At 41.8% G+C, this 24,284-nt stretch overlaps 1 protein-coding gene across 1 annotated transcript in view; it reads left to right on the forward strand.

Annotated features, from left to right (window-relative positions):
• Positions 1 to 2,715: 2,715 nt before the first annotated feature.
• The window catches only part of ACSL1 (acyl-CoA synthetase long chain family member 1), a 38,465-nt gene continuing 16,896 nt past the window's right edge, over positions 2,716 to 24,284 (forward strand). The window contains 7 exon segments of the mRNA XM_032686397.1: positions 2,716 to 2,847; positions 12,131 to 12,358; positions 18,435 to 18,549; positions 18,940 to 19,004; positions 20,283 to 20,384; positions 22,447 to 22,546; positions 22,709 to 22,887. Of these exon segments, the coding sequence (XP_032542288.1) occupies positions 12,164 to 12,358; positions 18,435 to 18,549; positions 18,940 to 19,004; positions 20,283 to 20,384; positions 22,447 to 22,546; positions 22,709 to 22,887 (756 nt within the window). The 5' untranslated portion in view covers positions 2,716 to 2,847; positions 12,131 to 12,163.

Consider the following 24,284-nt stretch of genomic DNA (forward strand, 5'->3'; position numbering starts at 1 on the left):
TATACCATGTACACCAATAAAAAGAATTGGTTACACCTCAAATATAATTAAAAATGCTTATGTAGTTGCTAAAGGATCCTAAACCCTGCTGGTCCACAAGAACACCCGGTTCCTCAGTACCCCTGTGTAAGACAGTCCAATATTGTTACTGTAGACCTTGTTTATGTACAGCTCCTACTTCCACTTGTTCTATGTATGTTTCTCTACACAGTTTGGTTGAGACTGGGTCCCTATCTTTTCTGAGTAGCTGGAAAAAAGCCAGTTTCAGAGAGTAATGTAGTCCCTGGATGTATAATGTGGTAAGTGTCAAGGAGCATCAGAGAAATGATACCTGGCATTAGAGAGATAGCTTTTTAAATATTGTGTAGCTGGGACTTTTGCAATTTCATGTTGCTGACAGAATTCATGAAAAGGTATGCATGAGAGAGAGAGAGAGATATTTTTTAGATACTCTCCTGTGAAAGACAAGAGAAAATCAGTTCACTGAAGTTTCTTGGAGAAAGCACTGAAACGTGGTTTATGGCCTTTAGAAACCCAGATATGGAGAAAGATGTCCTAATGAAGGATTAATTAGCATAGTAGTCAATATAATAATAAGTTTTGGCATTTGGCAGATGGAATCTAGATGCATTCAGGACAAAACATGAAATTACCAGTACCTGAAATGGTGTATGCATTTCTTCATCACTTGTTTCCTTCATCCAAAACCCTGGACAAAACGCAAAAAATCACTCGGCAGAGTCTAGCTGTGTCAACATGAGCACGAAATGTGGTGCAACAGGAGCAAAGCAGCAGAGCCCACCCGTGGCAGAGCAGCTGATGTCCATGCTGCCCGTGCTCTGGGGCCTTACTCAACTAGCTTTAGCATGGTGCTATGGACTCCATGCCCATGAGCAGCTGCAGTCAGTCAGAGGCACTCCTGGATCATGTGCTTCCACCTCCTTTCCTGAGAAAGGAATTTATTTTGCATTTCTGAGCCACTCCACAGTGTGAACCCAAGTGAAGTGGGGCCTATCAGCAGCTTCACAAGTGCCCTCCTCCTTTGTGCTAAAAAGTGAACACAAGCTCCTTCTTTTGATAAAAATCTGTTCTGCAGGAAATCGTTTGCCTGGTATACTCCAGTATAAACTGAAGCATCAGGAAACAGTAGTTGCTTTTATGTAAAATAAAAGTACTTCTGGTAATTTATAAAATATAATATATATATATGAAAGTGTACAGCCTTAATCCCCCCCCAGATAACACTCTTAAAATAACCCAAACAATACCCATGAGACACAGGAAGATTATGACAATGCAGAATGTGCAACACTGTGGGACTTTGACATGTGGGTTGATGATTTACAGGTCTAATAGACTGATGCAGCACATGGCCAAAACAAAACCAGTTGTGGTAACAACTGCCATCCGGAGGCACCTAGACAGACTTGAGAGGTGGGCCCGTGTGAACCTCATGAAGTTCAACAAGGCCAAGTGCAAGCTGGGTTGGGGCAATCCCAAGCATGAATACAGGCTGGACAGGGAATGGATTGAGAGCAGCCCTGGTGAGAAGAATTTGAGGGTGTTGGTGGATGAGAGGCTGGACATGAGCTGGCAACGTGCACTTGCAGCCCAGAAAGCCAATTGTGTCCTGGGCTGCACCAAAACAAGAGTGGCCAGCAGGTCAAGGGAGGTGATTCTGATCCTTTTCCCCACTCTGGTGAGACCTCACCTAGAGCACTGCATCCAGCTCTGGGGTCTCTAGCATAAGGACATAGACCTCTTCAAGCAGGTCCAGAGGAGGGCCATGAAGATGATCAGGTGGCTGGAGCACCTCTCCTCTGAAGACAGGCTTAGAGAGTTGGGGTTGCTTAGCTTAGAGAAGGCTCTGGGAAGACCTTACAGCAGTCTTCCAATATCAGAAGGGGGTCTGCAGGACAGCTGGAGAAGAACTTTTCACAGGGGCATGTAGTGATAGAACAAGGGGGAATGGCTTTAAACTGAAAGACTGTAGGTTTTGATCAGATATGAGGAAGAAATTCTTTACTGAGAGGGTGGTGAGACACTGGAACAGTTTGCTCAGTGAAGTGGATTCCGCATTCCTGCAAATGCTCAAGGCTAGGTTGGATGTCGCTTCGAGCAACCTGGTCTAGTGGAAGGTGCCCCTGCCGATGTCAGGGGGATTAGAACAAGATGATCTTTAAGGTCCCTTGCAACCCAAACCATTCTATGATTCTGTGACAACTATCAGGGGCTGTTGACGTGGCCCCAGCTGGGCCAAGATGCCCCTCAAACCCACAGCCTCTCACAAACAAAGTTTAGCAGAGATAAGCAGATGACTCCCCAAATTGCAACAAGACCCTTGTCCTCTTCCAACACTTTCATACTGCAACGTATGTCCTTTTAGGATATTTATACGGGATGCAGATGTCCTTTCGGAAGCCGTAAGAAAACCATCCCTTTGCAAGCTGTCACCTCAGACTTGGAAGGTGTTAAGCGAGGCACCTTGCAGACCAACGCTCCCCTCAGCTCCCTGCGCATCCTTGTCATTCGTGCCCGCACAGCACTACACTTCCACGGCCCCCCTGCCGGTTCGTGTGCGCTCCTATGGGCAGCAGCAGGGCCGAGGGCAGGGCCGGGAGCAGGGCAGGGGCGGGGGCAAGGGCGGACGGGCGGGCGGGCGACACGAGGCAGGCAGGGCCCCAGCGCCCGCCGGGCGGCGCGGCGGGCGGAGGCGGTGGAGGGGGCGGAGAGGGAGGAGGAGGAGGCGGGCTCGGCAACGCACACGCCGCTCCCGCCGTGCTTGGCTTAAATAAGGCGGCGCCGGTGCAAGCCGCGTACAACCCGTGGTCGCCGCTGCCGCCGGAGGTGAGCGGGGTTCGGGGGCGCCGTTGCCGGCGGGGCCCGGGGCTGCGGACCCGGCCCCACTGAGGGGCCGTGGGCTGTCGGGGACGCGCCGCCGAGAGAGGCGGGCTGGGCCTGCCGGGGCCGCCGCCGCGGGGCCGGGGTGGCCTGCGCGGCCGCTGTCACCCGCGGGGCCGGGCGGTCCCGTCCTGTCCCGCCGCCGATCCCCGCAGGCTGCCGCTTTCCTTCCCGTCCCGCAGGGGGACCAGCGTCCCGCGGAGCCGGCTCGGCTTCTTCTCGCGCAAAAGCCTTCAGGAGACCGTAGCCAGCTGCCTCCGGCCTCCCCCCGGCGCTGCGGCAGCTCGGGCTGGCCGGGCATTGTTCGGGCCGGCGCTGCCCCGCGCCCCGCACGGCCCGGCCTGGCGGGGGAACGGCTCGGGTGGGCCGAGCAGCAGGTAGTGGGGCTGACCCGGTGGCTCGCGTCTGGTCAGCTGCTGGACCTTGCCTTCAGTGAGGTTGTTCTTTCGGGCACGAATGCAGCATGTACTTGAAGCAGCTTCTTTTCTTTTTTTTCTTTTTAAGCAGTTTAGGGCGCGTATGGAAATGCAGCGTGAGGCAAAGTGGCCTAAAATGGAAGGTTGAGGGGCTTTGACTTTGCAGACCTCCTCTGCTGTTAGGTAGGACCTGCAGTGCTACAGCGCAGGGATTTAGCCTGGTTACACGACGCTTTTGTTCTAGCATACATTTCTTGTTCCTGTTAAACAGGAATTGCAACACTTGAAGCCTTCTGAATTTCTAAAGGGCATGTCTGTGAGCTGTCTGGGGTATTATGGACACGCTCTTGGACTAAGTAATGCATCTAAACATATGCCTCATTTGGGTTAGTGTCTGAGATATGATGGTCACGTCCTGTGATAGGAAAGAGTGACTTCTAAAGCAACTGCTATCGATACCCCATGATTCTCTGTCTGTACCCGGACCTGTTCCACAGAACTGTTCCATGTTAGCAGATTTCCTTTTTCATCGACGTTGCTTTACAGGGAATCATGCTGTCTCCTGAGCCTGCTCAGGAGTGTTTATGTTTGCCTTTCTACTTTGGAACGTGCTCTCAAGCTCACAAGCTGAGATTTCTCAGCTCAAGGATTTGGATCAGACTTCTTGGATCAAGAAATCCTGAATTTAAGAGGGCATCGAGGTTACTGAGAAATACCTTTTTTTTTTTTTTTGTGCAACAACAGCAGTATTAATAATGCAAAAACTGATACACAAAGTTCCTCATGGAACTGTTTGCTGTTACTCCCTGACTTTTTGAAGTTTAAGGATATGTATCTTGCTTGTATTGGGATATGAAAATATTTGAAGGATGACTGACAGGAAAAACCTAAAGCTTGTCATTACAAGTAACTGTTGTGTGTAGTGTACTCAATTCTAGGTCTTGAGCAAACGGCCTTAGCCTAGTCTGAGGACTGCATGACTATAATGAATTTACAAAGGCAGCTTCTAAATTTGGTAGATGTTTTACAACTACAAATTGGCCAACATGAGATTTGAAGTAAGTCTCCCTTCTTGAGGAGGAAACTGCCAAATAGCCTTTTGATTCAAGGACAAGTACAAGGTTGGTATCAGTGGAAAAACAGCCAGCAATTTGAAATGGAAGGAAAGACAACTTTGAAATAGTTGTCTGGGTAAGTGACTCTTCTTTTTCTCGAGCAAAGTCTGTGTAGCTGGTTATCCTATCTCATCACTCCACTAGAAGTGAATACTGCATGGGATTTTCTGGAGGAGACAGAGGTGAGTTATATCTTCCCTGTCCTGTGTGTGTTGCTCTCCCGTGGGGAAGAATAAACAGTTTCTTCTCTCTCTCTTTCCCCTCCAAGAAAACAACACTTTGACTAATGTGAGCAACAGAAGGTAATAGTAGGTTTCTGTACTTTGATTTGTTTTTCTAAACCTTAGTAATATGGCTGATTGAATTGGGTAGACTCAACTAGACTAATGGCATGAAGTTTTTTGAATGTGCAGCAGAGGGAGAGAGATATTCTGGCCCAAAGAATACATTGCTTGATAAATTTGGTTTCTAGTGGTCTTATGAATAGACTGCCTGCCATATCCTGCTTCCCTGCTGTGCGAAATTACAAGTTCAGATAAGTTAAATATTTTATCTGGTAAATACAATCAGTGGTAACTCCACAGAAATCCTCGCAAGTCAGAGGGACAAATGTTTGTTCATTGGCAAATGGTTTTGCATGGGAGTTTACAGTACTGTATGGCGCAGGATTACTCTTGAGGAGAAAAGACAACGCAGAAAGAATCGTATCCTGCTGAATACACCACCTAAGGAGTCTTTCTGCTGTGCCTTTTGCAATCGGATATGTCTATCTCGTATTGGGCTCATAAGTCACCAGCGTGCCTGTAACAAACGTGGACAGTGCCTTCCTAAATCTTCGTTCGCAAAGCTTAGCCATGATGATGATGGCTCAGGGAAGCTTTGCTGTACAGCACTGACCTTTACAGGCTGTAGAGGGGACCCTGGCTGCAGATGGGGGGCTTGCATTTCTGCAGATCCTACCTGACTCCTCAAACAAGGACATTTGATAATAACGTAAGGCTCTCTTTCTGCCTTTCATGTTGGGAGTTATTCATCTACATAGGGTAAAATATGGTTCTCTTCCCATGGCAGGGAGCTGGGAACTAAATAATCCAACCCAAACCAAAGTAAAATTCTTCTTTTTGGTTACAGTTTGAATCTTAGAATTACTGGTAGTTTGTTGACTGAAAACAGCTTGCATGGTTTTATAGAGATGTAGAGGAAAAATGGTTTTTACTTTTGTAGTTGGACCATTTAAGGGTTATAGCAGAACAGTGTAATGTCCTGTTTCCAGCAGAGAACTTCTGCCTTTTTGTGTGAATTATTGTTTTTGAACCCAGAACTCTTAGGCTTTAGTTTGGTACTGCTTGTGCCATGTTTTAAAAACTTGGCCTCTGCAGTTGGATTGCAATAATAGGCTGGTAAGGTTGAATTGGTTTCCTAGGAAAGCTAGAAGAAAATCTTACTATCACTGACTCAGAGGAAATGCAGGCATACCTTAATACCCGAGGTCAGAAAGTTACTTGATTTGTTATACTCCTTGTGCTGCTGGTGTTGGGAGATCACTCAGCGAACCAATTGCTTTTCATAAATTATTGGTCTGTCCAGTCTCATAGAGTTAAGGAATATGTTTTTTAAAACAACCTTCTGAATGTAAACACTCTCTAGTGTGATGCAATGGGGCTTAGTATGCCTGACCCAGGTTGTCTTCTGCAAGACTTCAGGTGTCATAAGTATGACTAAGAAACTCATTCTCATGGAGCCTCAGGTGAGCACTTGAAGCATGTGTTAACTTGATGTTGCATACTGGGTTTTCTGAGTAGTAGGTTTTTTCTGGGAGAGTAGAATGAATAAGTTGGTATGATCTACTCAAGCTGTTACGGCACAAGAAAGCTGCTGGCTTGTAGCAATATGCTTCTTTAGGGTGGTTTTCATCTCTACTGTATTTGGATTGATGTTACATTAACAGAGCAGTACCATGATGTAATTGCAAATCAGAGCTGTAGGGATGTAATTCTGATGGATAGCAGTTTAGGTTGCAAAATAAGTGTTTGTAAGCATCTTCTCTGGTTTTTGAAGGTGAGAAACCAGTAAGACTGTATAGTGACATTGTGTGTGTATGGGCATGGATTAAAAGTAACTTAAATCAATCACTGTCTGAAAGGTTTTAGTGGCAAGTATTGGTTTTCCTTAATGCACAGGGTTACCAAGTGCTGCTGGAGGACTGTAATTGCACAAAAGGCATTGAGCAGGTTCTTGTCATGTGATTCTGGTCCTGAACTTGAATGAACTCCAATGACCTCACTAGTGCGCACTCAGATTACTTGTTGGACATCACTAAGATGCAAGATTCCAGGTGATGTTCCACTTGATTGCAAGAGGATTGCAGTCAAATGTCTGAAGACAGGGCTGTGACTTTCCTTTTAGATAGGAACAGAGCATTGAGACATGACTATCAGATGCAGTGCTCTGTAAAGGTTGCAGCAGGAGTCTTAACTTCAGTGGCAGCTTATGAAGTAAATCATTGTGGCCCAACTGATGGGTCTGAATCCAGCTTCTAGAGTGTTTCACTGCAGGTCTGCCTTGTCCCAAATGCAGAAACAGATGCTGAACCTGCAGAGGCACCTGAACCTCACTACATGAATGCCCTCTGGTTGCTTAGAGCCAGACTGAACAGGAGTTGGATGGGGGGAATGAATGTTAAGGACCTGATGGTTCTTCTCTGAGCATGGGATGTGTTCATTACTGACAACTTTTTAGTTCCTCCCTTTTTACTCCTGCAGGAAAGGAATTTGTCAGTTACTGCTTTAAAAGGAGGGTTTCTAGCTCTGATGCTTGGCTCAGTGAACTTGGTAATTTTGGATGAGATACTTGGTGGGGTTTTGTGGGTGTTTGTTTTGTTTGTGGTTTTTTTTGGTTTTTTTTTAGTTGGAGAGGGGGCAGGGAATGAGGTATACGTGGAGGAGGAGGGCAGAGTAGGGGATCAGGCAGTTCAATAGTTCTTGGTTTATTCAGGAAAGTCTTCTGTGGCTGAGGAGAGACTGTCACATCATGCATGATACGAGAGGCTGCACCAGAGGAGGCATCTTGCTGTCCTATTTGTGTTATACAGGACTTAAACTGGAGTTTCTCCTTCACATCTCAAATACTGAAGCTCCTTTGCTGTATCTCAAGGGTGACTGTGGTTTGCTTGCTGGCTGCAGTTTGGCAAAGTCACAGGTGTTTGCAAGACCTCAGTCAAGTTACTGCCTTGACTGCAGGGCAGAGGCAGAAAATCCTTGGAGGACTTGCATGCAGTGTTTGGAGTTGCATGGCTTAATGTGTATTATTGCAACAGTCCATCACTTTCCCTGGCTGTGCTGTCATGTTTCCATCTGGGAGCTAATGGTTGTCTGGTCATCAAGACAAGAGTTGATCTAGTTGAGAACTAGCATCACAACTAACCGAGGAAAATCAGATGACTGCCTAGCCAGCATGGAGGGGGTTGTGGGAGCATTTATCTAGGACAAGTTGGACTGACTCAAATTTAAGCTGATTGTAAATGCACTCTGATATTAGGATTATGTATTCTATTCAGACAAAAGGATTTCTCTGGCTAATAGCAAAGCTATTTGTTGTACCCTTTTTGATATGTAATAAAGGAGCTAGAACATGATTCTGCACTTGCTCTTTCAAAGGTTGAGTGGAGAAAGGCTTAAGTAAAACAGATCTATGGGAGCTGTGCAGTGTAACCTGTAAGAGTTACAAGAAAAGAAAGAAAACAGTTGTAAGAAAACAACAAACTGCAATGGCAGTTTCTGCCAGGACAACACAAAGGTATATGGGTGACTGGCTCCCTGTTCCAGCACGTCATAGTAAAAACATTTTAGTGCCATATTGCTCACAATAAGAGGTAGGCAAATTGTCTTGTAGCTTTCTCCTGCCTGTAAGAGGCTGTAGAAATAACACAGCCTCTTCTACACCACGTGGTGGACCTGCCCTTATGGCAGGCAATTGCAGTGCTCTGGGCTGTTCATCTAAATATAAGAATAGAAAGGAAGAGAGGCCATTGGTCCTTGGGGTTGTTTTCTTTGCTATACAGAAGCTGACGGCTGCTCCTGTTCTCTTCCGTTGCACTCGAACGATGTCTGGCTATGGATAGACAATAGGCAGGCTGCTGCCCAGTGTAAATAGACCATTGTACGCCGAGAGTAGGAGCAGCAAAGAACGGCACAGTCGTGCCAACTTGGGTTGTTGCCTTGAGATACTGGCTCTGCTGTAAAGAATGAGTCTTGGGTGCTGCAGGGTGTGCGTGTGTGAGCAGAGAGAGCTGGCATTGTCTGAGCCTTACATATCAATTCAGTTACGGAGTTCTGTGAGTTCAGAGGGATGCCTTCTTGGGCTGGATTTTGGGAACTGTTTCTGTGGAGGTGGTCAGGAGAGGTAGCTATCTCTGAAGTAGTTTTGCCTTGTTATCAAAACCACTTTCCCATATCTGTCTAGTCATGTTTCTGAGAGACCAAGGTCTCCTGGTTGCATTGAGAAAAAAGTGCTTTTGAGCTCAGTTCTGCGGGGTTTGGGTTTGTTTTTGTTTTGTTGTTGTGGTGGGTTTTTTTCTACATGTAGCAACCTGAGTATCACAGACTGGTACTTTCATTTGGATCTTCTTCCTTTGGGTCTTCAGCTGTGTCTCAAACTGGGGCAGAGCTACTGAGTCCACCTTGTGGTCCAGATCCTGTCTGGTGAGAAGCAATTGCAGGACCTGAATTTGTGAAGAGAGCATTGCTTTTATGCTTGTCTTGTGTGAGCAAATTTAGCTGGGTCCTTCCTTGAGGACAAGGACTGAAATCCAGATCCACACTCCACTGTGATCTTTGTATCTCAGTCTAAAGGCTCTAAACCACTCTCCTTGGTCATGGTGAAAACCCTGGATGTCTGATGTGGTTGGAGTATGAGCCAAGTAAATACTGAGATGGCTGAAAGAAGGCTGGGAGGCACTGAAGTCTCCTTTCTTGATGGGCCATATTTAGATGCATATGTTAAGAATGTGAATTTATTCTCCCTGTTCCATCTAGCTTTGCCTTAAATACAGAAAACAAGAGCTGATGTGATTTAACAGGTAGTGTTAAAGCCAGGAATTGCTTAGTCTTGCAGAAAACTCTGCCTTCACCTTGTTTTTTGTGCTGATGAGGCATAAGGTATAATAAAATATAATCAATATAAACATAAGCTGTAAAATGTATTATTATGTACCAGATAACCTGTGGTATAACTGCTCAAGAAGGGTTTTTATCACAGCTCTACAGCTGCTCTACAAAGAGCTGGTCAAGGAAATGAAAAGCAGTGGTGTGCATCTCTTCTCTTCACCTAGGCTGAAATCTTAGCAGCTCCTTGACTACAGTGGAACTCTTGCATGAATGAAATGATGATGTTTACTTCAGTTCTTGTTAGCTGTAATGGCACCAGAGCCTTTTTAAGGAGTAATTAGAATTACATTGCATTCCTAAATCATAATGTGTGTGTGTGGGACACTTCATGAGTAATGCAGATAGGAAAGCAATTTTAAAAGTCCAGCATGCTTTGTGGAGCTTGAAGAAGAAAAAGCTACGCTTGCTTTTAGCCTTTACACACGTCAGAGCCCCCTTTTTTCTAGTTTCATGACATGGTGTCTATGATATATGCAAAACTTAACTTGTAAGTGGAGACTTCATTGTTGCTGTGATTTTTTTTTTTTGGTCTTACTGTTCGTCTGCATATATTAAAACTTAAGAAGTAGTTTTCATGGTGCAATGCTAATGAACATTATTTGATGCATAAAACGCAACAGTATGATATTCTAACTATTAAGCCAGTAACTGATTTTTTTTTTTTAATAAAATTTAATACGAAGGGAAGATGAAGAACTTGTTAATATATTCAGGTTTTTTTCTACCTTCCATCACTACAACCTGGTGTGTTGTGGATTTTGACTACAGTCTGCTGTGTATCACAGTGCAAATAACCAAAAGGCATTTCTGTAGTGGCCCTGCACTGTGTATCTAGGTGATGCAGTCCTGTGCTGTACAGCTATGCCAGGAAAGAAAAGGGAGGGCGGGGGAGAGGGCATTGTCTGCAGGCTGGGGAACACTCCATGGGTCCAGGACTGTTCCAGGTGGAACTTGACTCCATCCTGACACTACCCCCATCCATGACCTTACTTCAGCCTGTCCTGTTAACATTGTGAAACCATGGGCCCTTTGAACTAATTTTATGCTTTTCTGCTGTCTCTAGCAAATCCTTGTCCAAATACTGGTTAGACTTTATATGAACTAGACTGCTATTCTGTTGCCTGGTTGAAAAACTGCAGCAGTAAAGATTTCAATGTTGGACTGTAAACTAGAGGTTTTCCTGTAGAATTATGAAATCTTAACCTGATACGGTTAGTTTTAAAACTAATAAACATATAATTCTATTTGGATTTCAGAGCCTCCTATGCTGCCATCCTGAACCAGTGCATTGATACACAGTATGTTGTAGCTGTTTAAACACATCTTCTGACATTCTTAAGAGCCTTCGTTTAATTTTATCGTCCGTAGGAAATTGCTAGGACCTAAATTGCCGGAGTAAATACATCTCTGCTCTTCAAGCAAACAGGGCAGCGCTGCTCGCTGACAGTGGCCATTGCCGGCCGGCCGTGGGAGTGGGGGCCCAGCTCCCCGGTGCCAGCCGCGCTGCCGCCCGCGCCAGTGCCCTCCGGCCGGCGGTGGGGTGACCGCCTGCGGCTCCCATTGGCCCCGGGCGGGCCTCCTGCTTACCTCTCACCTAGTGGGCACGGACTGGTGGGTTTGGCATGTGACAAACGTCCCGGGAGACCTTGGCTGTAGAGGAGAGCACCAGCTGAGCTGACTGCAGTCCGTTTTTTTTCCCTGCAGCTGGTTCTTGCTGTGGAATATCCGTGTCAGTGAGTGCTGGCGGGGAGCAGCCTCTTGCAGCTCTTCCTTCTGTGTGAACGTGACAAATTAAATGTGCTTCCTGTGCTTGATTGTACTGCCGTGTGCTGCTGCCTTGGGCCTCATTTGACGCTGCTTTAGTCTGCCTCATGACCAGAGATAAATTGCTGGCATGGTGCTGGGAGAAATAGGAAACTTGCTAGTAGCATAGGGGAGCTATGGGAGGATATTGGCTTTGAAGGCAGCTTGCTGTGCTGACCTTTCTGTGTGTGACTGAAGGGAGAGTAGGAAAGAGTTTATTTTACCGGACTTAAATGAGGAAAAATCCTGCTCCTGCTACGCTACTATAGGATTAGGATGCTCTCTGTTATATGCAGGCAAGATAACCTATGTCCCTGCCCGTCCTCTCCCAGACTTCCCTGTTTGACACTTAACTGTTTAAATAATCTTACAGTACAGCTACTCTACAAATAACTATTTTACATTTGTGAAATGCTCTCCTTTACCAAAACTTTTGGGATTTGTTTAATTTTAATGCAGTCTCTGTTAAAAGCAATATTAAAACCGTGAAGAAATTCCCTCCTTTCATCCCCACCTGTTTTTCTAGAGCATGAACCAATAATTGCTTGCTTACTTAGTTGCAGCACAGAAGTCTAAAGATACTGCCTGTCTACTAGCAGATCTAGTTATTTTGGTAGCGGGGAGCCAGTAGGAAAAAGCATTTATTGTGCTCATACAGCAACAGGGAATCAGACGGGGATTTCAGATTTTTTTTTTTTTCTTTTTGTGCAACTTTCTTTTATACCAACAGATTCCAGCATTGGAACAACTGCACTGAACTGCAATGCAAGCACATGAGTTGTTTAGATACCTACGAATGCCAGAACTTGGGGATGTCAGACAGTATGTGCGCACCCTTCCGACAAATACGCTGATGGGCTTCGGTGCTTTTGCTGCTCTCACGACCTACTGGTATGCAACAAGACCAAAAGCACTAAAACCACCATGTGATTTAGCAATGCAGTCTGTGGAAGTAGAGGTAAGTGTCGCTTGATGGATGCTGTAGTTCACTGAAATTTGAAGCTTAGATGCAGCATTGAAAGAGACCAAACAGTTGATTTACATAAGTGTTTCTAAACTTATAGTGTGTGGGCGATACATTTCTGAAATATGGCTTGAACTCATTATTTTGGCTTTCTGAATTTGAAAGCAGCTTGAGGGTTGAGGTCATAGTGGCAATAACTAGCATGGGAGAAAAAGACTGTGCTGAGACAATTAAGTTTCTGATCTGACTGGTAGCAGGTAACTTGTTCATGTTAGAAGTAGCACAGTGTAATTTTCAATTCCTCGCCATGTGTTTAGGTGATGACCTATTAAATTAGGTCTGGGGGTCAGAGTATGTATGCTGGTATATACTGATTAGGCTAATACTTTACTGTTATTTTTAGTGTATAATAGCTGACATATGAGACTTTATATTGGGTTACAAGCATGAAGAGAGTACTAATTGTCCTCAGATGATCTGTGGAAAGAAATATTAGTCTGCCAAGAGATCTCAGCCATAGGGTAAATTGAAACTAAACCAACCACCCGCTAAACTCTGCATATGCCAGCTTAGCTTTTGTCTTATGCTTTTTAGAGGTAGACAGTTACTGTTAGGTGGTAGCATTTAAAAGTGAAGTTAAACACACAAACAGTCTGACTGGGAGAAACTGTTGCTTTATAAGCAAATATAGACAACTGATTACAAGGCTGAGGTTTCTTGAGCAGTGGTTATATTGATTCCCCTTGTTCACTACAGAATCAAGACTACTTTTTCTTTCAGGAGTACTTCTGTGTTTATTCAGGGTAGACAAGGTGTCTTCTCGTTTTGAAGGAAGGAGACAGCTTTGAAAGGTTGTGATCTTCAAGGGAGATACTTATAAAATGTAGGATTGAAAAGCTGACAGCTTTTTGAAGTAGTCTTTATTGTCAGAAACTATAGATTTTTTTTTTTAGATATATATATATACTTTCAACTGTAGTTTCTCTTTACAGCACATTCTTCTGCATGAATACACAGCCTCTAGTTGTCCTATATCAAGTGCAATTAACATGACTCTTGTGCTTAATAGTAGATGTGACTAAAACCTGAGGTAAACAAATGTGGTGGAACAGTTTGAAATTTACAGTAGGTCAACTTCATGAACTTCAGCAAAGCAAACTCCTGTCATAGCCTCAAATTGGGCACTGTTTTTGATGTTTCATGATACTGACATGGAGGAATGACACATTACTTGGCCCTTCCATTCAGAAGTTTAGTAAGTACCATTATTCCCTAATCTTCTCAGTAAGCATACAGTAAGCTTACTGACACAACAGTCATGCTACTATAGCAAGTAATGGTCTGCCTCTAGAAGTACACAAAGTACAAAAATATGCTCTGGCAATGTGATAACTGCCAAAATTCCTCTTTTCAAGCAACATATGTAGAGTAAGGATCTAAATATTAGATCTTCCTTCTCTTGGTGACCTTTTCCAATCCTGACACCAGCAACTTAGACAGTGGGCTGAATTGTCTTGTAAAGGAGCATGTCTTTGTTGCTGGAATAAACTAGCAGTGAAAAGTTTCCACTGTGCAGGGCCTCACTAGTCAATATAGACCTCAGCAGTTTTTGGGGGGGCACTGCGTTTTAAGGTGGTAAAACAGTGGCTCTTAACTGTCCATAAACCCAGTGACAAATGCATATTTGTTTGAGACTCTTTACAGCAGTCTCAGTTCACTGCCTTTATCTCTTCAAGCTAAATTACTTGTCACTGCTGGATTCTGAGATTGAAATCACTGTTTGGTGCTATGAAACTTCACTAAGCTACTTAATGCATCATTGATCCATATTATACTAATTATCATTGGCTCTCTGATCAGAGCAAGATAGGTATAACAGCATTATTTTTCATTGCCTCTTTAGAAAATACATTTTAATAAGAAGACGGAAGAGTAATAAAACTTAAATGGAAAACAGCTGATGTGTTAGCAGGTGATAAGAGTTCAAACTTGGAGAACGTGTTGAAATGAGCAAGATCAATCCAGTTTTGTTCACTTTAAGGGCTGCATCTGAAGTATTAATGATTTGTAAACGGTACCAAACTGATCAAATGAGAACCTATGTTTCGAAGCAAATTTCAAGTGTATGTTGGAATTGGTAACAAGACTGTAATACAGTGCTTGGGATTCAGTTTCTCACTACATTTTTCTTGGAGTTTAATTTCACATACTTCATTTTCTTATGTATATTTTAAGATGTCACTTCCACAGGGAAAAAAATAATCAAATACTGCTCTCAAATTGTCTTCACATCTTTTTTTTTCCTGCCTAAGCAGTACAGTGTTAAAAGGACTGAGGACTAAACAATGTGCTCCAAAAAAGACATAACAGAAGGCAATGCCTCTTCTCTACCATTTTAATATCTAATCTACCTGTTCACTAATAATAACAATTTTGAACTAGAAGAAAACTTCTACGTAATTCTTACTTGTGATTTATTTCCTTGGCCTCTAACAAGGTTAAGTGAAGTCATTAACTGGAGAAGGGTTTCTACATGTTCTGATACAAATCTTCATATAGGAGGAAAAAGATCCTATTTACTGCTGTTCCAGGCTCTGGAAAGCTTTGATTTGGTAGGCCTGCACCCAGTGACCCATTTGATCCATCATTGGGTAAGCATAGAGGTTGCACACTTAGTTGAATGTGGTTACAAAGAGGTGGCAGGGACACCTTCCACTAGACTCGATTGCTCAGAGCCCCGTTCAGCCTGGCCTTGAACACTTCCAGAGATGGAGCATCCACATCTGGATCTGTCTGCTTGTAGATTGCTTGCTCTTTCCACTGGTGACGGACAGCGGAATGTCTTTGGCTATTGACTTTGAGTGCAAGTGTATGGCTGTCAAATATATTAAACCTTGTTTAAACTTGTATTTGTCCCAAGTTATGCTAAAGCATGTAGTAGAATAGAAATAAATATTAGAATGTCAGTATTTTCTAGTAGAGTAAGAGTTTGGATTTGTGAGTGGCTTTTTTGTTCCCTTAAGACATTCAAATATGGAGAGAGATATTCAACTCATGAAAGCTTTTAAGCCTTGTTACATTCTTCTGATACATTACCAGAATTCTAGCATGCCTTGTCTTTCAAGAATCACTTGATTAGATGTGTGCTAGTCTTCCTGTGAATTGATCAGTGGTGCATGCTCACCTAGGGATTAGCATGCCTAAAGTTACATGGTTATTTTGAAAACTCTGGTTTATACTACTTGCTGCTCAGAATATGCATGTTGATGATCTAAGCACCACTTGCTAGTATACCTTCCCTCTCAGGTAAAGGGAAATTCAGTTTCTTTCCTTTGAGGCGTGGTGGAGCCCACAGTGTGTTTTGACGTTACTGCGAATCCTAAAGAGTGTGTCATCCTGTGTCAACGAGAAGCAAACTTGTGGCTTGAACAAAAGCAGCTAATTTTATATGACCTGAGTAGGAGTTGATAGAGTAATATATACTTCTGTTCTAGACTAAATCTGTTTCCTTCAGCTGCTGCTATTCTGAACCAATGCCAAGGTTTTACTTAATGTCTAGCACTTGATGTCTAACGGGTTAATTTCCTGCAACAATCTGAGCTGCTGTGAGGGCTGCTCTACACAAGTTAACTAGAAACTCTCCTTGCATTAATCAGATTTTATTGCCTGGTTCCTTAAGAACACTTAGTTAAAACTGGCAACCCTTTTGGACCGATCTGTTAGATCCCACTCAGATAACTCGTGTGAAGTCAGCCGTGTATTCCGGTCCTGAGGTTCAAATGTTTGGTGGTTGTAACTACCAGTGATCCTTAGACAAGATTGCTGCAAACAGAACTTGATATTGCACAAATATTCTGGATAAGGACCATTTGGACAAGCTCTTAAAATAGTAGCTCTTGCTACTCTCAAGCAAAGTGTAGATCAATTCTGTTTTCTAGTAGATAAGTTAATTTAAACCTTGCCTTACATTCCTAGTTTGACCTTCAGCATATCTGGGAGTATTTTACTGCATTAATAACATTGAACTCCTTATGGTCTTCACACAAGGAACTGTGTATTTTTCAGCAAAATTCTAGCGCTGTTGAAAATCCAGTTAATTCTACTTTGCTATGGGAAAAAGAACAAAGTAAGCAAAACTTTAAAGGTTATATTTCCCTTTACTGGAAACTCCTAAGAACTGGTGGGATCTCTTCAATAGTAGTCTGTTATAGTTTCTCTTTTTTCAGGACAGTGCTATCAGTCCTATGTCTAAGCAGTGTGCTGTCTGATAACTCTCATCCTCAAATTGATTAGTGACCCAGGCCCTGCAAAAACTGCTTCTGTGGTACTGCATAATAGGGCTTGTAAACAAAACAGTACTAGCTCACATGAAGAGAAAGAAATACTTCTTGACTGTTGCTAAGGAATGGCTTAGGATACTGTATTTCACCTGATGCAGAAATTACAGCACCTCAAACATGGTACATGTGATATACTGCACTTGTTGATGTTACCTGTGGCCGTGGCAACAAACTACTTAGTGATCTTCCTCAATTTAGCTCCAGAGGTGGCAAAACTGGGAAAATCTAGAAGCTGACCTTGGTCTGAGAAATCAGTGCAAAAGTCTTCCTTTTCTTTCCGGGCTGAGACATGTATTAGTGATCTGTTCATTTCCTCTAGAGTAGATGTTGGTCTGAGAGCAAGTGTACCCTTGAATTTCTAATGGTACAAGTTTTTAGAGGTGAGCTGCTCATTAACTTGTTCTGGGTCATGTTCACATGTACGTTTCGGCTCACTGTCAAAGGAGTGGCTAGCACTGCATTATGCATAGTGTTTTGCTAGAACAAGTTAGACTTGTTTTAGTGTAAAAATATTTTTTTTCCTCTCTCTGTGCCTTTAATGTGCTAGCTCATTTCTGTGAACATGGGCAATATATCTTCTGCAGATAAAACTATGTTTATGTAGCTTATACATACAGATGATGTCTGGCCTTCCAGGATACTTCAAAAACAGGAAAAGAAACCAATGGCTGTGAAGAACCTATGACTGCATATGAGCAGGTTTTTGATGTTGTGGATGATAGATAATCCAGACACAGATTTAGTTAACCCAGGACTAGACTTTATGAAAGAGCCAGATATTGACTACAACCACTGATAGAGAGAAAAATCTTATGAAGTGTTTACTCAAGACCCTCTGTTTAACCAGCTGGGCTCTTTTGATAAGAACTTGCTTGTAGGTGTCTGTCATCATAACAGGGTTAATAACTGTGGCCCAATAGTAATTGCATAGCTGCAATTTGTGAAACTTGATTGCTGTAGATTGCTATAAAATGAGATTATTTAATCAGTCACTCTAAAAAAGTGTTAAAACTGAACTGTTAAATTCTTGTATTGACTTCCAATTATAGCCTATGTGAATGTTCACCTGCTGAAAAATTATGTTAATTCTCAAGGTATTATATTGTCTTGACTGCATTTAAATAGATCAGGAGGAAACCCTTTTTGTAAGATGGAACTTAAATTGGATTAAAGGGCTCTATTTTTATCTGGAACAGAATATTTTACTTATGAGAACACTTGTTTAGGGTGTTGGTGACCACCCTTAAAATCATTTAGATTTTGAAACCACAGATTCAAATGTGATTATGTTCTGTAATCTTGATTAGAAAAGGAGATGAGGATTGCAGCATTAATGTTCTGTGTAGAGAACTCTGAGGCTGGAGTGATTTTTTTAGAAAGCTTGATGAAATTAATTATGCTATATACTACACTAATAGAGTAAAACATTTCTTAAGAAAAACTGTCTGACAAAATGCCCTTTGACAGTCTTTAGTATTCTCCTATGTTCTGTCCTATCATAGATAGCTGAGGCATAAGATTTTGCCTGACAGGTTTTTGGTAACACAGGGAGCAGTCTGACTCTTGAAACAATGTCCTGGGAAACCTTGCATATCTCTCAAGTTCTCTCAAGAAGAATATGCCAAGGCTCATAACAAAACTTAATGGATGAAGTATTTTTATTCCCTGAAGAAATTCCTGTTCATTTATAGCCAACAAGTGTGTCTAACCTTTCTAATTGACTTTCCTAGGGCGGTGAACATGCTCGAAGGTCCGCTCTTCTTAACAGTGATGAACTGCTGGTTTACTACTATGATGATGTGAGAACAGCTTATGATATTTTCCAGAGGGGTTTGCAAGTATCAAGTAAGTTTAAAATTAAAGATAATATTTTCAGTATGTCAGGAACTAGGTGTTTGAACTCTTTTGAAATGCAGTTGGGGATAGAGGATCTCTGCCTAGCAATATGAAAAAATGTTTTGGATGTGAGGGTTTTTTGAAGGCAAATTTAACTGACCTCTTGTGAAGAAGAGTTGTGTGAATAAAGTCTGTGCTGTGTTCTTAGCCTAAATGAACATCTGTGTCTCTGTCCTTTCCCAGCATCCCTCCCTACACCCCTGAAAAAACCCCGCATTTGTTATCTGAAGGTGTCTGCAGAGAATGTAGAGGCTTAACACAGAGAGCAGTGTCAGGACAGAGGAGTCGGGGTTAAATTTTCAGTAACTTTTGATTACCTTTTTTTTTTTTTTTTTTTAGGTAATGGTCCATGTCTAGGTTTTAGAAAACCAAACCAACCATATGAGTGGATCTCCTATAAAGAGGTAAGTGGTCTCTAACTTGATCTCAGCAAGCAAAAGCAGGTCTAACACTGTTGATACAACATCCAGTAATGTGATATAACAAATATGAATTATTTATAAATGTTTTAAAGTAGTAGCAGAATATTGCAGAAAGGTTCTAGTTCCTATAACAGTGGCTTAGAGGAACAGCTTCAAGTATGTGCAAGGGAGAGAAAAGAGCATCTCCTGCACTTGGTTGAGTACAGTTTTATTTCAGAATTTTTTGGATTATCTTGGCAGTCTTAAGCATCTCGATGCTGAATTGTTTAGATATTGGACACTGCCTCTGGAAGGCTGCAGCTTTGAAGCAGTGTTCAGAAGCTCAGACTGCTACCACTTTAGGTGCTTGCTTTCAAGAGGCTCACTTTGCATTAGAAGTCCTATCTCCAGGTGTTGCTTGGGCTTCTTGACAACTTGTCTCCATAGTGCTGAATGATGGTTATATAGAGTGTTAACAGACACACTTCTAACTAGCAGCATTCTGCTTCATGATCCCTGAAAATATCTGTATGTAAGTCTCCTTTAACAGCTGTGTGTTTTTAGGTTGTTTCACTTTAATCAGTTTGTCTTCAAATTTGTGTAAACCTAGCCTATTGCATACTGTTAAGGTCATTAAACACCTGTATGTAGCAGACCTCACTTTTTGCCAAGGTGACTTTGGTGGGAACTTAGGTACAACCTCTCTTCTATTAAAGCTTTTCTGTTTGAGTCATGTGACTTAGCATATGACTTGAATCCATGTTATGTGGAAAGAATTTAGAAAATTGCCTTCCCAAGCTTTGTTTATAGAACTAACTGGGTTTTGCCTCCTTGTTCTCCTGCTTTTTGAAGGGAGAAGTGCTATCCCCAGAGACACTGAATGAAGCAGAAGGATGGCATATGTAGTGCTTGTGTTTGAGCAGAAATAAAATATTGAATCATTCCAGGGTCACTTCTTGCGTTTAACACGGACACAACAAAACACCCTTTTCTGTGTATGTGGCTTAACTTTTTAACACTTTTAAGTCTTGACTGGATTAAGTGTCTCTTCTGCTGCATATTGAGTGCAAGTGTAGTAACTATAATCAGTGCAGTGTTTAGGTTGTCAGAGTCACAGAGGACATTCAAAATAGCCTAGAAAACTTCTGTCTCATTCATACCAATTTTTGGTGGTTTTTTGCAAGCCATAGTAAAATAATGTTGAGAGGATTTTGCAATTATAAGCTTGCTCTTATTTTTTTTGTCTTTTTTCTTTTTTTTTCTTTTTTTTTACCCCTCCAGGTTTCAGACAGAGCTGAATGTGTGGGCTCTGCGTTACTCCACCGAGGCTTCAAACCATCTCACATTCAGTATATAGGAATCTTTTCACAAAACAGACCTGAGGTAATTTAATTGACAGTGTTTACATTTGTGGTCTAGCTGTTATTGAAATGGCTCACTCATGTATCTCTTGGCAGTGTACTGAACTTCCCTACTGAGAGCCCCTTTGGTGTTGGAAAAAGGCTAAAGGCTGTCATTGTAGGCCTACAAGCCATAGGCATGGCATCTTCAGCTAATAACCAAAACTCGTAATTGGCACAGCTGTTAGTGTCTTATATTTTTGTGGGGTTTTTGCTCCCAGGGCTAAATGCAGAAGGCTGGAGAGCAGGAACAGAAACAGGGAATCCAGAAGAACTTAATTATCTTCTGTTTCCTGGTTATAGAGGAGGCTTGTTTAATAGGAAGCAAATGTAGTACTTAATGAATGTAAACACTACTTGCTTTCTCTTAAAAAGTGACATTAGAGTACAAGATAATTGAAAGTGGTTGGAAGTCACAAGGAGGTGTTTAAACCCTTCAAAACACAGAGAAACACTTAGTGATTAAATATTCGGACAAATAGAACATGGCTAAAGGTGATAATTCTGTCTCTGCCAGAGGCTCTGGGCATAAAGATTCTGGGAGGAACAACTGCTGATGAAGGCAAAAACTGAAAATTAATTTAGTAAAAAGGGGTAGAAAGACTGAAAGTGACATAATTAAAGAAGAAACCTTGAAACAACTACAGGGATAGTCAGATTGATTAGCTAGCGTCTATCCATTTTAACCTAGAAGTGGTTCTGGATTGCTGTTTCTAAAAAATATTCTGAAATATTTAGTAAGTATGTATTCTCTAGACCTGTTTATTAAATCTGTTTAATAGGAGTGAATTTCTCTAACCTATGTTTATGTGCTTAACAGCTTGAGTTAGTACTTGCTGTGTTAAGCTAGTTCAATCTAAACCTGTATTAAGACAGGAGACTGGTTCTTCTGTTTTTTCAAAAGGATGCTGTCCCTCTTCATTAAACACTGCCAGCTGGATGCCATTATCAAGGGCCATCTAGAATGCTGACAGGGTTAGAAGCTCTGTCAGTGTCTTGGTCTCTTGCTGTCACTGAAATGCAAGCTGTGTGACAAGTGACTTTGGCTTCCTTCTTCCTCTCCCAGCCACAAGAAACCCCCTAAGTCTAGTCTATTACAGATGAAAAAAAAATAATTTTCCCAGACTCCTAAGCGTTCAGTAGTTTGCCACTCAGATTTTCTTGCTGGAATTCTGATTCTAACAGCTACCATTTTATTTCTGTGATCAAAAAGGCTGGAATATACACAACTAGGAAGCTGTTAAATTACATGGTGTTAGAGGCTCTACAGTTCAGTCTCCTGTGCATATAACATGATTAACTGGAAGTGAAAAAGGGAGACAGATGGTTTTGTTGTGCCCATTTGAACTGTTTCTCTATAGATCTTTGGGTGTAAAGTCTTTGACTGCTGGGTAACTGGATTTTCTGAAGGAGAGCACAGAAATGTGGTTTGCTCTTGGACCACAAATGTGCTTGAGTTGCATTGCTTTGAGTTGGGTAAGGAATGAGCTGAAAAGACTTGTTTAAACCAGCAATTTTAAATCTGGGATTTTCCCTTCTGAAAAATACTGGATGGGTGTTGTGACATCCTGAACATAATCACTAATCCAGACAGGAGATTATGTGAAGGTTTTTTTCTGTGAAATGATTCACATTTGTCAGTTCAGGGAACAACTGTTGGGGAAACCCCTGATAGGGAAAATTCCAGCATCTTAATTGCTTAAATATTCATTGAAAAAGAAAATAAATATAAATACAATAAAAATATTACTTTCTCTATGAGTTATTAAGAAGGTCATCTCTTCTGGAAGTAAGTTTTGTTTTGGATTGAGAAAACACAGTAATTCTTTGCCATAGCTCCTTATTATTTGGGATTTTTCTTTCCTCCTTTCGCAGATAAAAACCGAGTAGGTCTTCAAAGTAAATAAATGATACAAATTGACACTTATTTTATAGAAAGACTTGTCCAAATAAGCTCTGTCCTTTTAGCTTCCTTGTTAGAATTTAAATATGGGAGTCTGATACAATAAGCAAAACAGTGACTTGCATTTCTTCGTTTTGTGTAGTGGGTCATCATTGAACAGGGATGCTATGCGTTCTCCATGGTGGTGGTACCACTCTATGATACACTGGGAGCTGAAGCAATCACATACATTGTGAACAAAGGTAGGACATTTTCAGTAATTCAGCAAGTCAATATATGATGACAGAGCTGACTGAGGGCAGAATTATAGCCTTCTGCAGAAAAGTCTTCTATTATGACGTACTGAATTATGTATGAATCTAGTCTAAACTCGTCACATTGATAATGTAGTTCTCTTCCATCAGCTGACTTGTCATTGGTTTTCTGTGACAAACCTGACAAGGCCAAACTTCTGCTAACCAGTGTGGAAAAGGGAGAAACTCCAATACTCAACACCATTGTTATCATGGAGTCTTTTGGTGCGGATCTTGTGGAACGTGGCAAAAAGTGTGGCGTGGAAATCTTCAGTATGAGAGAAATAGAGGTAAGCATGCTTAACCTCATTTACTGCTTTCATCCCATTGTAATGGATTAGTTTCAAGATACTTAGCTGTCTCTTGGATTGAGATTTACACAAAAATATAAAAAATAATAAAAAGAAAACAACTTGGTAATAGTACTTCCTGGTGCTTGAAGTATAAAAGTGGATCTGCCAAGATGACAGAATGAAAGCTGATTAACGTAGTCCAGACTCAACATTAGATCTGAGTGTTAAGGCTTGCCCATGTGAAGCACAACATGATAATTATATACCATGACTAATACTTCAGAAATAGTTACTTTAAAAAGAGCTTGTGTAGGTTTTAGTCTTGCGAAAAATGGCATTTTCCCCTGTACACTGAATCTACAAGATATTTCCTGGGGGAGAAGGAAAATGTCAGTAAACTTTTTACAGAATGAGGTTATGATGCAGGGGAATGAGATTTCCATGTTCTGGAAGTAGAAACCATTTTGCTTAACCACCTAATGTCCAAGTCTTACTTTTGCTTGTAGTTATTTTGACTGCATAGGTCTTATGCAAATGTATTTCATAACTTCACTTGTTATTTGGAGAACGCTCTCTCAGGATCAAATTGCATAAATTACATCTTTACTGTGAGATTATGAAACTGAATTTAGTCTGGTTTCAGCTGGAGTTCTGGTAAAGGCTTGGCTCACCAGGCCTTGAATATCTCCAGGTAAGTGTGCTTGTCCTGTGCAGGTTTCAGTAACTCCTGTGAAATGCCTCATTTTGCTGAACTTGTTTTGGTAGCAGTTAAGACAGCTACGTTAACAGGGCCACCTTCTGGTAAAGATACAAAAACGTCTGCTTGATAAAAGCTGATTGACTGTATTGTAGCTAAGTAGCCTCAGCAAGGCAGCCAGGTGAAACGGGGCTAGAAACATCATGCAGAGTAAGTGACATAGACCTCACTGGCCAAAGGTTTGAGTTAGACTTGGAAAAGGATTGGCCCGACTGTAAGTTGTTACAGTAAAATCAGCATCTTTCTGTGAGTTTAGCTGCAGGTTTTGACAGAGGAAGATGCTTTCCACTGGATCTTTCAGCTACATAAAACCAAAACTGGGAGTGAATGTTGTTTTCACATTAGAAGTTTATATGCTTAATTAGTGACTTTCAGTAGTGCTTTGTAGCTCTTACTGCATTAATGTAAAACATCATGTTGTAAGTAACAGGTGCTACAAGAGCCTTTTGTTTAAATATTTGAAGATAAGTTAGAGGCAAACTTTAATATTTCTAACAGTGCTTCACTGAACAGGAATAAGTTTTTATCCCTTTTTTTTTTTTTTAAGGGATAGAGACTTGTTTTCTCCAGGAAAGTAACTATGAACTGTTTAGGAGCTTAGGTTGCAATAGAATTACTATTTCTAGCTTGAAGTACT

This window comes from Chiroxiphia lanceolata, chromosome 4 (assembly GCF_009829145.1).
Source record: "Chiroxiphia lanceolata isolate bChiLan1 chromosome 4, bChiLan1.pri, whole genome shotgun sequence".
In the NCBI taxonomy this organism is placed as follows: domain Eukaryota; kingdom Metazoa; phylum Chordata; class Aves; order Passeriformes; family Pipridae; genus Chiroxiphia; species Chiroxiphia lanceolata.